General features: G+C 35.6%; 1 protein-coding gene across 1 annotated transcript in view; it reads left to right on the top strand.

Annotated features, from left to right (window-relative positions):
- The window catches only part of MALRD1 (MAM and LDL receptor class A domain containing 1), a 280,047-nt gene that overhangs the window by 180,224 nt on the left and 85,646 nt on the right, over positions 1-14,177 (top strand). The window contains exons 29-30 of the mRNA XM_054818588.1: positions 6,560-6,688; positions 10,553-10,714. Of these exons, the coding sequence (XP_054674563.1) occupies positions 6,560-6,688; positions 10,553-10,714 (291 nt within the window). The remainder of the gene's footprint in view (positions 1-6,559; positions 6,689-10,552; positions 10,715-14,177) is intronic.

Below are 14,177 nucleotides of genomic sequence, written 5' to 3' on the forward strand. Positions count from 1 at the left end.
AAATCTAGCCTTTTACATGACAAATTCTGTGAGGAGAATTCAGTATGTTTTTTTTTTAATTACAGAGGAACATTATTTGAAATTATATCTAGCTTTCATGAGTAGAAACTTTTCATCTAGTTTTCCCTGCAAAAGATTGCCAAGGTCATCCATGGACAGAAACATTATTGATGAGTTTGCTAATAGAGTTTTAATGTTCTATAAAAAGTCATGTAGAAAAGGCTACTGAAGAATTGGGGTAAGCAAGTGGGAAGTTTAATGCAGATTGTGTTTCATAATTTCTGAACTTCAGAGTACTGAATACAGTTGAGTTCCAGTTCTAATGAAACCTTCTGGGAGCTTGTATTTCATACATTTTAATTTAAGCAAAGGTGGAAAGTAAAGCTCCTTTCACTGAATAATATTTTTGACAAAACATTTTTATTTTTTTATCCTTGATTATTCCTATATCTCAAGTATTGTGGAAGAAGGGAGGGAAGTGATATAAGTACTCTCGCTATACAACACATTTTAAACAACAAGTAATAGAAAGAGGTGAATTTTCAACTGTGATTTGAAAACATTTCTACTCAGAAAGAACCTTAATTTCTAAAAAGACAAATAAGGAGGAAAAATGTCTATTTTCCCTTAAATATGCATTACATGTTTCATTTCATACTGTTGACATGGTGGTGATGTACTGTCAAGTGCATGCATTCCTCTCGGAGAGCAGGAAAGATGAGACTCTTGGCAAACAGCATCTCAGCGCACTTGACCTTGAGTTACATGTTGCTTTTCAAAACAGCTCAAGATCTTGTTCACTGCAGCCTTTAGCAACCATAATAACTTGGGATTCACCCTGTGCCTTTCACAAGCACATAGCACTGGCCAGACATAACCTCTGACAACCCATGGAAGTCTTAAGTGTTGTAATGCAACGCAGCAAGAGCATCTCTTCTTTTTGGCTGTGTGATCAGTCAGTTCTTTCGTGATAAGTATTTTAAATAGGAGAACATTCATTGTGTCAGTCTAACATCCAGTCTATGATACTTTCTGGTATCTATCAAACTAAAAGATATTTTGCAGTTATCCATTTTGTTTCAGACAACCAAGATCTATAGCTTATAGAGTTGATATTTGTCCTGCTTTGTTCCTTCCATGATTTTAGATGTAACAGATATCACAGGAATATTTTCATCTTACAAAGCATTGGTAAAAGAAAGCTCTTGTACTCACAGAGTCAAAGACAGTCTCTGGCCTGGTGCTGTCCTCTAGTAGCAAACTTAAAGGAAGGAAGATTGCTTTCATGAGTTCTTTAATAGCCAATCTTCTCTTGGTAATTGAAACAAAGTGTCTGGGTTAATAGTGTTGTATTTATCATCACCAAATGAATTTTGTCATGTCTATAAATTCTGTGAGCACCATATGGGCATATCTATCTTCCATAGATAATGTATACTGGAGATAGATATAAATATATAGCTTGTGATGTATCCACAGTAGAGTCACAATTTATTCATGGTATGCATCTGTATCTTGCTTGTTTTCTACGCATATACGATCACACACATGTATTCTTACTAGGGAAAATCTTATCTTTGCTGATATTCTGAGAATTACATTGTGCAGAACAAAATATGTAGAAATGAAAGCGAGTGTATGTAAATGCAAGTTCTATGGCAACCATCATTAACATGCTTCTTTTGTAGGATTTAGTGATCCAAAAACCAAGCCAGTTTTATTGGTCTCTTAAAAACTACTTAGAAGATTATATGGGTCTTTGCTGCATCAATCCAAATTGCATTTAATTGAAAAGTGATATCCTGTGTATGCTTTTTCCTTTTCAAGTACTGCCATTTCATTTGGCGTAGGGATTTGCATAACGTAGTCAGTAGTTACTACTTCATCTAAACTATGTCCTGTGTTAGTTTCTTGTGGTGTCCTGGTTTTCAGGAAATGCTGCAGTTCCAAGGGGAGACCAAATAATGGATACAATAAACCATTAGCATTTTGCTATGCCATAATAATTGCTTTAATTTTTTTTTTTTTTTTAATTTATGAGAATCTAATCCCCAAGTATTTACTGTAAGGGAAAAAAAGGTGGTTAACAAGGATATGTGCTGTGGCCCGTCAACTTTGATCTAGGAGAAAATCAAGGGTTTAATTGCTACACTGATTCTTGTTAATCTAGTTATTTCTACGCTGAACTAAAGCTCAGTTGTTATCATAAGCTATGAAATTCTCCTTTCTGTTTTTTTGTGGTTTATATTTTATATTATTTTGCTTTGGTATGAGGTGGGGTTTTTTTGTTGTTTATATTCTCTCTTTGTGGGAAAGGAACATATTGTGGTCTTTCAACTTGCAGCATATCTGTATAGTCTTCAGACCCCACAAGTTTATGGACTAAATAATTGTAGGAGAAGAGAAAGCAAATCATAATGAAAACCAAAAGTAACTTGCCCAAGACATGTGCAGGAGTGCTGGAAATTAATAAATATTGCTGAATGTCTGTTCTCAACAACAACAACAACAAAATCCCCAAACCCCCACCTCCGATTTTTATAGCTCTATGCCTTTTATAACTATAACTCATGATATGCCTATAGACCAACACTCCATATCTGCATGAATATTTTCCATGACGTAAAATTTTGTGTAGAACTGAGCAAACAATTGATTGTTCAGTTCGGTGGCTAAACCAAAGATTTGGAAAAAGGTCAGGTCAAAAAAAATATTTATGTTTTTTTCATTAAGTGTAAATTTCTTTCTGGTCAACGGTTTTCTTAAATTTAAATAAAATATTTTCTTTTGCTTTTGGATATTTTAGCTCTCTTCAAACTCTCCATAGCCTATTCAGAAATAAGCTTAGTACTTATCAAAAACATTTAATCTCCCTGTAATTCCTCTCATTTCTATTGTGTGACGAATCCACATTTACGTATTGGATATTTCACTGTTTTCCACCTCTGACATTTCATACATGGAATCAGCTCATTCTTTTGCTTGCTGTGGCTCACTGATCCATTTTAATGTTGTAGCTTCTCAAAGATAACTTCAGAGTAACACAGTGACCAAAGTACAACTGATTTTTTTAAAAAATTATAAATTTTATCCTAATTTGATTTGAGTGTATTCAGCAGTATGTTAATTTTTTTCCTTATAGATTTCTTGAGCTGTTGTTAGAAGAAAGAGACAAGAAAGAAAATTTGCCATATTTTCTCATGTTTTTTCTGCTTAGAATAGTTTTTCTGTATGTTTGGATTTTCATGGAACACTGTGAGTTAGACTACTGTAGAAAAAAAAAATATAATATTACAAGTTATAAAATCAACCTTTATCCAATACATGTTATCTTTCTACTGACTGGTGATCAAAGTACAATTGAGGAATATGAGCAGTCAAAAAGCTATATATTTTTACATGCAGTCCCACACAACCAACATATGCAACGAAACAAGACGTCATGAAAATTTCTCATTTTACCTGAAATATCAGCTCTAAACATATCTTAAGCTGTTAATTAGGAGTTTTGCTTTATACTGCAGCTCCCTAGAGGGAGGTCTGAATACTGTTCTTGGAAACATCCTTCTCCAAATTCAATATTGATAGACTCAAACTCTGATTTTGGCAACCCTGTAATTTTGATGACAAAATTAGAAATGGGCAAGATAATATTTTGAATGTCCTCTCTTTTTCTTTGTTCAAAGTGGTTTCTAAGATGTTTTTTTTCTTAAATCACAGCTCAACACTCAAAATTGAGAACATATTTTCCAATATGTTCTTCAATACATTTTTCTGATTAAATAGAATTTTTGTATTATATTTAAAGAATGTCTGGTAAAAATGAAACTTCTAAGTTGCAACTTCTGTGTGAACTTCTGTTTGATTATTGAGGTTCTTGATGCTGAAGTTGTATTTTATGGTTAAAACCCACCCTATTTCTTGTTTTGATGTAGTTTTTAGCTGGTGTAGGAGTTTTGGTCAGAATGAGTGTGTGCTCTGCAACATTGATTTTTAATGCCATGATTCTGAATAGGAGTTTAGTATATTTAGTTTGACTATGCTATGCTAATGCTGGTATGCTAATTCTGATAGGGATTTTATTTTTATCTCTGCCAAAGGCTGTGGCAGAATCTCCATCATTATCATAAATAAACCAGGTATCCCTAAAAATGACACATAAACAAGGTCTTACTCCAAAAGGATAAAATCCACAGATATGTGACTCTCTGTCTGGACTTTATGGCATTCACATTTGTTGAGATACAAGTTTTCATTATGACTATGTATCACATATTATAGGATAAGCTAAGAAATGAATAATATTCTTTAATGCTGTTTTCTGATATGCTTGAAGTACTATAAAGTAACTTATTAAAAAAAAGAACAACTGTATTTAATATTAAGTGCTAAATATAAATGATAGAGTAACATAACATTGTCTTGATTATAGGTGAAAGGAGGTAAAGGTGAGGAATATGACCAATCACAAAGCCATGGACTTTCAAACATCATTCCCCTGTGCGGTGATAACGTACCTCTTTCATATGCAGTGAAATAAGATGTGAAAATTATTGTACCCTAATGGCTCTGCCATTAAATAATTTCTGTCATTATTTAAGCCATTGAGTGACTTAAGGAAGTCACTTTACTTTCCAGTGCATCATTTCCAGTGCATGGGAGGGAATGGAGATAAGGGAGTCAAGACGCTTCTCATAAGTGCCCACTGACAAGACAGAAGGCAATGGGCACAAATTAAAAAAACAGAAAGCTGCATCTGAACACAAGAAAACACTTTTATTACTGTGAATGTGGTCAAACACAAGCACAGGTTGTCCAGAGAGGTTGTTGAGTCTCTATCTGTGGATAGAGACCAAACCCAACCGCGCGTGGTCCTGGACAACCTGCTGTAGTAGAGGCTGCTTGAGCAGGGGGTTGGACTAGATGATCTTGAGAGGTCTCTGACAAACTCAACTATTCTGTGACTCTGTTTTGTTTCCAGAATTTAGGGTAAGCCACATAAATGAATTTTTGGTAGTATTTTCAATCAAGTTTTATCACATATTTTGGGAGAGGTGTGAAAACTGCCTTCACCGTTCACAAATGCTTCAGTCAATTTTTTCTCGAGTCCACCCCTCTGCCAAGGGCTCTCTGTTGTATGGATTCTCTGTAGAAAGCAGCCATAGCTTTTCCTGTATTTAAGGCATTCATAGCAGTGCTTGCTGTCTGTGGATTCCCTGACACCTAATCAGATCAAATTGTCAGTGTAAAGTTAAAAACCAAACCAACAAGACAGATATGAATTTGAAACCAGATTTTATTCATACCAATGCTCAGGGACATATATATCTCAAAACTGACAATTTAAGTCAGGTCCTGCATGAAACCAACCTTATCACTGAAATTTTTTTTGAACTATCTATACTAAATATTTTAATTACGTTTTGATGCTGTGTTGTTGCTCTGTTTAATATTACCTTGTGTACGTTTAAACTAAACCAAAAATTTAATTCTCCTTTTCTGTTTTGCTTCAATAAGAACATAGATCCTCAGTCTGTAAAATTTAGTATGTTCCTCTATTTAAGGACATTAATACCCTGACAACAATAATTTCCCCTTCTGGAAATATGGGCCTGCACAAAGGTAAATATCAAGGTGTTCTGTCCAGATTGTGTTTAATGATGTGTCACATTTTAGTCATGTTTGAAGGAAAAAAAATGAAGCATATTGCAATTAATAGAGTCAAAATACATTCTCCTAAATGTCTTATTGCACAACTTGGAGCTCTAGACTGGAAAACAATCTTAGGTTAACAGGAGTGCATCTTAAATGTCGCATTTGGGATTATCAGAACTGTTTCAACTAGTGCTAACTGAAATTATGCACCCAGCGCATTGAACTAAAAAATAATTTATGTAAGATTCTTTATAGACTGACAGTTTAGAGGTGGCTAAATCTCAGCACTCTTTGCCTTTGGCCCTAATGCTTTATGTACAAGTTTCTAAGTCACTCTTATTTTATGACAAGATTTTCACTCACTTTCAGAGATGATCAATAATCAGTTCCTCATATTAAATACCATAAGAGGAGTTTCTGGGCAGTCACACAGAGCAGAAGTTTTTCTAAACTCTTCAAAAAAAGTTAAATGTCTTAAAAAAGCTTTAAAAGTTTATGCATTACATAAATGCTTTAAAACATTAATTTTTCTCTAGTTTAAAATGTTCTTATTCCCCAAATGATGTCCTGTAATTAGGAGCAGAATAAAGCCTTTAGCCTGTCTACTTTTCAACACCTCACAGAACCCATTATATGGAACATGCACAACAAATACACTGAGGAAACAGTCATGTTGATGCTCAACTCAGTTTTCTTCCAGGCAAAACATCCTACCCTGGAAGCTTTGGGCAAGGCCAATACAGTAGTCTAGACACGCATAATGCACCATTGAAAGAGTGAGACCAAATAACATCTGTTGGAAGCAGTAAATCACTGAAGTCATGTTGTATAATGGCCAAACAAATAAAAAAGAGCATCCTTTGATTTAATTACAATATTGATTTAAACGTCCTGTTGGTTTCAGTTGGACAGAATCCCAGGGAATGCCCTGCCCTCACTGATTTTGTGTGTGGGAATGAGAATTGCATAGAGTCCCAGTTCGTCTGCGACTATAAACCAGACTGTGAAGACCTATCAGATGAAGCTGACTGCAGTAAGTATCTCTTTGTGTATTAATGTAATCTCCAGTTAAAATTATAAGTTTAAATTCTGTAGCATAGCTTAGGTGAATTCACACAGCTGCTCAGAAGATAATTACAAGTGGGTTGCCTGCTCCCCCAACACAGAAGGTCCGACATTTTCAGATCCTCAGAGACATTTGCTGCAAAAAAGTATTTAAGTGTGATTTAGTTGCAAAAGTGTGACTTACTCAAACCAAAGATTAAATAAAAAACAACCAAAAACACCCCAATAGCTTAAGAACTAAAAACATACTTAAGGAACAAAATCCATGTGTTACAATAAAAATTAACTCTGAGAAGAAATGTAACCTCATTGTTAAGTTGAAAGCATGTTGACCTGTCAATCTTGAATGAAAAAAAGAAGTAAACAAAATAACATTTTGACATGATTCTTCTATAAAAAAATGGGGTTTTTTAAAAAAACAGACCTGTTTTTCCTTTCAGATTAATCTTGTCTTTATGATCTGAGTTGTGTCGCTACTATGTGTTCATTGTTCTTTGTTCTTGCTCCTACTTCAGAGCTATGATGATATTTTCTTGCTATTACTCCATTACAGAACAATTGGACAAAATCCAGTCTATTTATATTTTGGCAGTCCTAGTGAATACTGAGACAAAATTTGTCTGTGGGTATTCTTCACTAATGCTGTTTGAGATGGAAGGACACAGCTCAATTTTGAAGACTGGATCAAGTTAACAGGCTTTCCAATTCAACTTGAAACTCAAAAGCAGTAAAACATTGAATCACAGTAAAGCAACACAATGTTTGCTATACTGCAGAAAAGCTTTTCCAAGGGAAGAAAAAAAAAACAACCCACAACGATACTCACTTTAAATAGAGTGGAATATCCTTTTATTGTAGATGGAAAGGCTGTAGTTACATCAAAATGTTTTCATCAGTCTTTAGTCTTGCTGTTACTGCAGAACTGACAAAATATCAGGTTAACAGTAGAGGATAGATGCTGTAATCTGGCATACAGAAAACCCAGATAAACGTCAGGTATAATATTTCCCTGTCTGCTATATCTTAGTTCCAACAAATGAGGCCTTACTTTGGTATAAACATATCTTTTCCCAGAATGTATATCTTATAGATGGAAATAAACATCATTAATGGGCACATAATACCTTCTAGATATGGAAACCTCATTTTTTTAATGAAAAGGCAACAGGAGCTGCTTAATCAGAAAAGAGAGCAGAACAGGCACAGAGAAAGCTCTTCGTAGTCTAACCTGCCCCATCATAAGTGGTTATGGACACTTTTGTCTGCAATTTTCTCCTTTTCTCTGAGCTCAAGGTCTGAGCTTATTTCACATTCTACTATAGTTTTATACCAATGTAAGTCCAAAGAAGTAAATGGACCATAATCTACTCGGCAGCAATTCCTCTGTGCAGGATTTACAACAGAGTCTGGATGAAATGAATTGAATCCACATAAACTGGTGAACCCTTTTTTTTTTTTTTTTTTTTTTTTAATAAACTCACAGAAATTACTTACTCTATGCTTCATTCAATCCAGTAAGGCAATCCTGCAAAATTTTCATTCTCTTTCAGTAACCCAGTGGAAGTACTGATGTGAAAAAAGCACCCATGAAAGCAGTTTCAATTTTCATGAATTGCAGCCAATTACACACCCAGATTTGATTAATAGCAAACCTCAGTGTTGATGAACCAACTAGAGGAAGGATTGAATTATTGAAATAAAAGCAATTTTTCAGATAAATGGAACAATCCTCTTCTGATGGCTTCTAAATCGGCTCTGTTTACCCATAAAATAAAAAGTACCCAGCAAGTGCAGATATGTCGGGTGACTCCATCAACCCTGTAAATATTGTTCATAAATCTTTTGTTAATGATTGCCTTCTGAATGCACTGTTAAGATAATAGGGTAAAATTCCTGAAGTCAGCTAATCTATTATGACTAGTCTAAATTCCAAATGCATTTGGACTTTGGTCTTGTTAGAACTGTACAAGAAAATTGTACTTGCTGTTTCGATTAATGGGTTCCTTTCTTTGCCCTCCCTGCACGTGAGGGTGTTTGGTGTTCAAGTTAGACTTTATTAGGCTTACATGACTCTTGTAATGCAGCGTCAATGTGGATGCTCAGTGCATTTGTGTATTCCTTTCATGATTCCTGAAGGTCATGCTGTGAGTAACACTAACACAAGCACAGAACAGCTGAGGTGGGAAGGGACCTCTGGAGATTGTCTAGTCCAACCTCCTGCTCAAAATAGAGTCTACTGCAATAAGTTACTCAGGGCTGTGCCAGTCAGGTTTTGAATATCTGCAAGAATGGAGACTCCACAACCTCTCTGGGCAACCTGTGCCAGTGTTTGACTAGCCAGACAGTAAAAAAAGTTTTTTCTTAACCTTAAAAAGTGCTTCCTGTATTTGTGCCCTCTGCCTCTTGTCCTGACACTGGGCACCACTGAGAAGAGCCTGGCTTTGTCTTCTTTACATCCTGACAGAAAGTTTTATGCATGACTGACTGCGATGTTTAATAGTTTGGAACCTTTTCCCAGAATCCTCTCAGAGGGGAAGCCCTCACTCTCACTCAGCAGTCTTGCAGCTGCCTCTGCTTTATAGCTAAGAAAAAGACCTTTAGAAGCCAAAGAAGAGTTTGTCATTCTATTTGATTCTTCTCTACCACAGTATTTGTATAATTTTGTTGATTATTTATTTTTCCAAAGTCACCTGAAGCATTGGAGTCAGATCTAGAAATGGGAAGTTTAACAAAGGTCTCCTGAATTCACTCAGTCTCCTACTCACTAGAACTTCTCTCTCATCCTAAAACTGCTTTCATGCATAACATTCACAAGGATCAGTGTCTTGGTTTAACCCAGCAGGCAGCTAAAACAACCACATAGCTGTTTGTTCACTCCTCCTTCCCAGTGGGATGGGAGAGAGAATTGAAAAAAAAACCCAAATCTCAAAACAAAAAAACTCTTGGGTTAAGATAAAGACAGTTTAATAGGACAAAAAAAGAAGAGGAAGAGGAAGAGGAAGAGGAAGAGGAAGAAGAAGAAGAAGAAGGAGAAGGAGAAGGAGAAGGAGAAGAGGATAACAAAAGCAACAATAATAAAATGTACGAAACAAGTGATGCACAGCACAATTTCTCACCACGTGAAGTTGATGCTCCATAAGACCCCGAGCTGCCCCGCCTTTCAGCCCACCCCCAGTTATATATGAAGCATGACGTCATACAGTATGCAATATCCCTTTCGCCACTTTGGGTCAGCTGTCCTGGCTGTGTCCCCTCCCAGCTTCTTGGGCACCCTCGCCTTCTCACTGGCAGAGCAGCATGAGAAGCTGACAAGTCCTTGACTGCTTGGCAACAACAAAAACATCAGTGTGTTATCAACATTTCTCTCATCCTAAATCCCAAACACAGCACTATACCAGCAGCTAGGAAGAAAATTAACTCCATCCCTGCAGAAACCAGGACAATGAGCCAACATATGTTCATGAAAAATGCCACTGTGGAAGTGGAGTCCAGTTTTGCTAGCTGATTGGCTGGGAATGATTCAGTCCATTCACCTTGAATAATAACTAAAACTGGTGAAGTTACCAAGACTTGAGGACAGTCCTTTGTCCTCAAGACTTACATTGTCATATATCTGTAATAATGTTTAAGGCTGTTTATACCTGCTTGGGACGCAAAGGGTATTTTTTCTTTCCTCACTAACTACCATATGTTATTTCTGTCAGTACTTAGAACACAGGGAATCTTAGCATTAGCCAAACAGAATCCTTTCCATTACCATGTACAGTATGTTCATTATAGCCTTTTGCATGTAAGAGCTGAGATAATGATTTACTTCTTGCTATATTTTCAGGTTACTACACAAATATTCCTGGAAGTTGTAACTTTGAAACACAAGATCAAGAATGGACCACTGTATGTGGATTAACACAAGACCCTAGCGATGATTTTGACTGGAATATCAGCAACAGTGCTGTAACTGAACAAACAGGTCCTGGTACTGACCATACACCAGGTATTGGCATGTGTCCTACATCACTTTGGGGAAAATGAAATATTCAATGAATTAAAAAAAAAAGTCCTGTAGAGTAATGCTAAGATAACAGCAAATCTCAGGTTGAGCTTACTGTATATGCAGACAAATCATAGTCAGCAATTAGCACGGTTCACAAAGCGGTTCCAACAAGCATTTAAAATGTTCCCGTTTGTGTTAAAATTACAATAGAGGATATATATCACAAAGAAGCCATGCAAAAAATAGATATGAAATGTTTTAACCTATTGAGTCTTGTCATTTATACTATCTGGTAACTTCTAGTTCTATCCGAACACAAAACCAAACAGCTTGACATAGGAGCCTATTACGAACATTTTTAATCATTGCTTCAGCAGCACTGTAATTTTATAGATTGCTCTTTTCGGGGTGGTCCTGATTACATCATTCTTTATGCTCCACTTCATCTTGATGCATTTGTTTAGCAATTTCCTAGACAATGAGCTGCTAAATATAATGTGAAGATACTAATTAGTCATCACATCTGGGACACAACAGACCTCTTTCTAAAAGAGTACAGCATGCCTGTACAAATGCAGTAACTGTCTCCAGCTCTGCAATGATATTATTAATTAAGGGTCTATTTGAAAATTTTTGAAGAACTACAGATATGAAAATTTTAATACAATGGAAGATGATATATTTGACAATAATCATGGGTCACTAAGATATTCCATCAAGTCTTACTCAGAAATGCTGTAACAATGAATGCTGAGCAGCTGAAAACCTCTGGATAAACGAAGGTGCAAATAATAGTCCAGCCATCCATTTCTCTTAGGCCACCTGAGCTCACAATGTAGAGTTTATATTATGTAGCACCTTGACTGAGACCATCTGATGACCCTGACCATGCTGTAGTCAATCTCTGGAAGACCTTGTTGCATTGTAGGCATTTTTATAGGTAACTCCACAAAAATATCATCTTTGTGTTTCCAATATCAGCTTGCAAGCAGACAAAGCAACATTAGGACATCTTTCTAACCTCTAGCTAACTAGTGTTCAAGAACCAATTTATTCTGAGAACTCAGCTTAATGTGTTATCGTTCCCTCTCTCAATCACCAGCTCTGCATTTTTCTCACCTTTCACTAGTATTTTTGTTCACTCCTTATAGAAGTCACTGAATTCAAATGAAATCTCTGTATGAAACCCTGAGTGTCAAGTCCCAGTACTCATGGTTTCTGTTAATGTATCTGCAGTATGAATGACAAATCTCAGCTATACAAACAGTCTGACTTTAAAAGTTGAATTCTCTAAAAGTGTAACTGGCTACTCCTCTCCTTGTCAACATTTTAAATAATCTACTTTTCCTGGAGTGTGGTACCATCCTAATGAATACTAGAAAAACATGCAATCATTCACTGATCCTTAAAGAATAGCTGAGGAGCAGTGTGTGTGGATGCACATGATTAAGGCTCCTACGTAAGATATTGGCTTGCCGGAAATATTAATGTAGAAGTTTTTCCCTAGATGCCCCTACAAGATGTTGCTGACAGACTACTACCAGAATGCCTATGGACTGTTATGCAGACAGCAAGCTATAATTATATATTCTATAAATACAAAATCATATATAATATATAATATATAACATATAATAATATAATATAATATAATATAATATAATATAATATAATATTATAATATAATATAATATAATATAATATAATATAATATAATATAATATATCTGGATGGTATATTAATTTCCATCATAAACATACCAATCTCTATTTGAGAAGTGCTTAGCTTTCCTTTCCAGAAGCTTTAATGGTTAGACACCCTATTTTAATTTCCACCTAATTAGCAAAGTATAGTTAGTATTCAACATAGAACTATCACAATCTCTACTGGTTTTCACTTGGATTTGTAAGCAGCATGATCTCCAGGTTTTGAGTCTTTTTTGGTATTTTACATTTCCAAAATCAGCAGAGACACCTTATCAGCATGTGGCAATAACCATTACTGTCCTACTCATTTACCTTCCCTTTTCCTTTAGAGGATTCTGCACCTGCTGCAGGAGCTGCTTACCTGATCATGAGAGAACTTCTTATCTGCCACAAATCACAGTTTTTCATTTTAGAGGAAGCAGACATCCATACCAGTTTGTGTTGCTATTGCAGGCTGTAAATCTGGAAGTTCATTCCTCTTGGAAAGGGACAGAACAGACAGGTAGAGGTAGAAACTATTGCAGTTGTCCCAGGCAAGCTGTTCCTTGCAAATCAGTAGTCTGACTTGCATTCTTGCTGTTATTTTGATGCAGTGTGATGACAAAACAACTACTAGCCCTTGGCCCTGCAAGGAGATTTTGGATGCTTTCCTATTTCAGTTTCTCTCATTTAATTGGTTCTTCTTTGCTTCTGTGAAATTACCCAGCAATTGTGAGAAAAACAAAGTTAATAAAAAGCAAAGCAAAAGGAAAACAGAATTAGAGCAAATGTGTTTGCAGAATTACCCATAACTGTAATTTACTTGTAAATTAACTGGGGAAGAAATATTCACATTAGCTATAGAGAAAAGGAATCACTTGTCAGAATTGCCAGCAGCCTAGATACTGATGACCTGTAATGTCCAGAAGTATCTATCAGCTCATTCCTGTCCCAAATCCAATTCCTTCTTGCTCCAAACTCATTTCCTCTAGGTACTAAGCATATAAATTCATTGTACAGACTGTACGTGCCATTATAGCAATATCAGGAAGCCTGTGGTATTATGCCAAATTTGTATTAAACATATTGGCACAACTTTGTGTGAAGGAATCTCATATTGGTTTAAATGTCTTATGTTGCTTCATCTAGCACAACTTAAATTAACATTACAGATTTCAGATGGATAGAAATGTTCATTTGAAAAAAAAAAAATGCATCAGTTTAATAAAACTTACTTATTGCATTGGTACTGTATCTGGGAGAAGATAAGTCCCATGATTTGAAAACAAAGACTTTTAGTGGTAAATAACAGCTATGCTTCACCTGTTTAACATCCTGCAATCTGACCAGTGTGTCGCTAATGCAGGTCTCAAATTTAAAAATATTCCTTTCCATACATTTCCTTAAATCATTCTTTCTCGTTCAAAACCAGGACACTTTCAACCTTTTGCTACTGCATCCGTGAGCTATTTAAATATTCAGAGGGTGTAGCTGATCAAGTGCAGAACATTTCACCCTCTAAAACTTCAGCCAAATGCCAAAGCAAGCTTGTTTAACTTTTACTATATATCATATATCGTTTTGCTATATATCATATATCATGTACTGAGGAGCCAGGCACCTTGGTCTTCCAGTTTGCTGATCAGTATGCGACTATATAGGACCATTCTATTTATGAATAATATAGTATATCTGTGTCATTATAATCTTTCAAATAGGTTTTTTTTTTCTCTCCTGAGAAAATTCACATCTTTCTTGAAAAAGCTTGAGGCATAACA

The sequence above is a fragment of the Grus americana genome, chromosome 2 (assembly GCF_028858705.1).
Source record: "Grus americana isolate bGruAme1 chromosome 2, bGruAme1.mat, whole genome shotgun sequence".
Lineage (NCBI taxonomy): Eukaryota > Metazoa > Chordata > Aves > Gruiformes > Gruidae > Grus > Grus americana.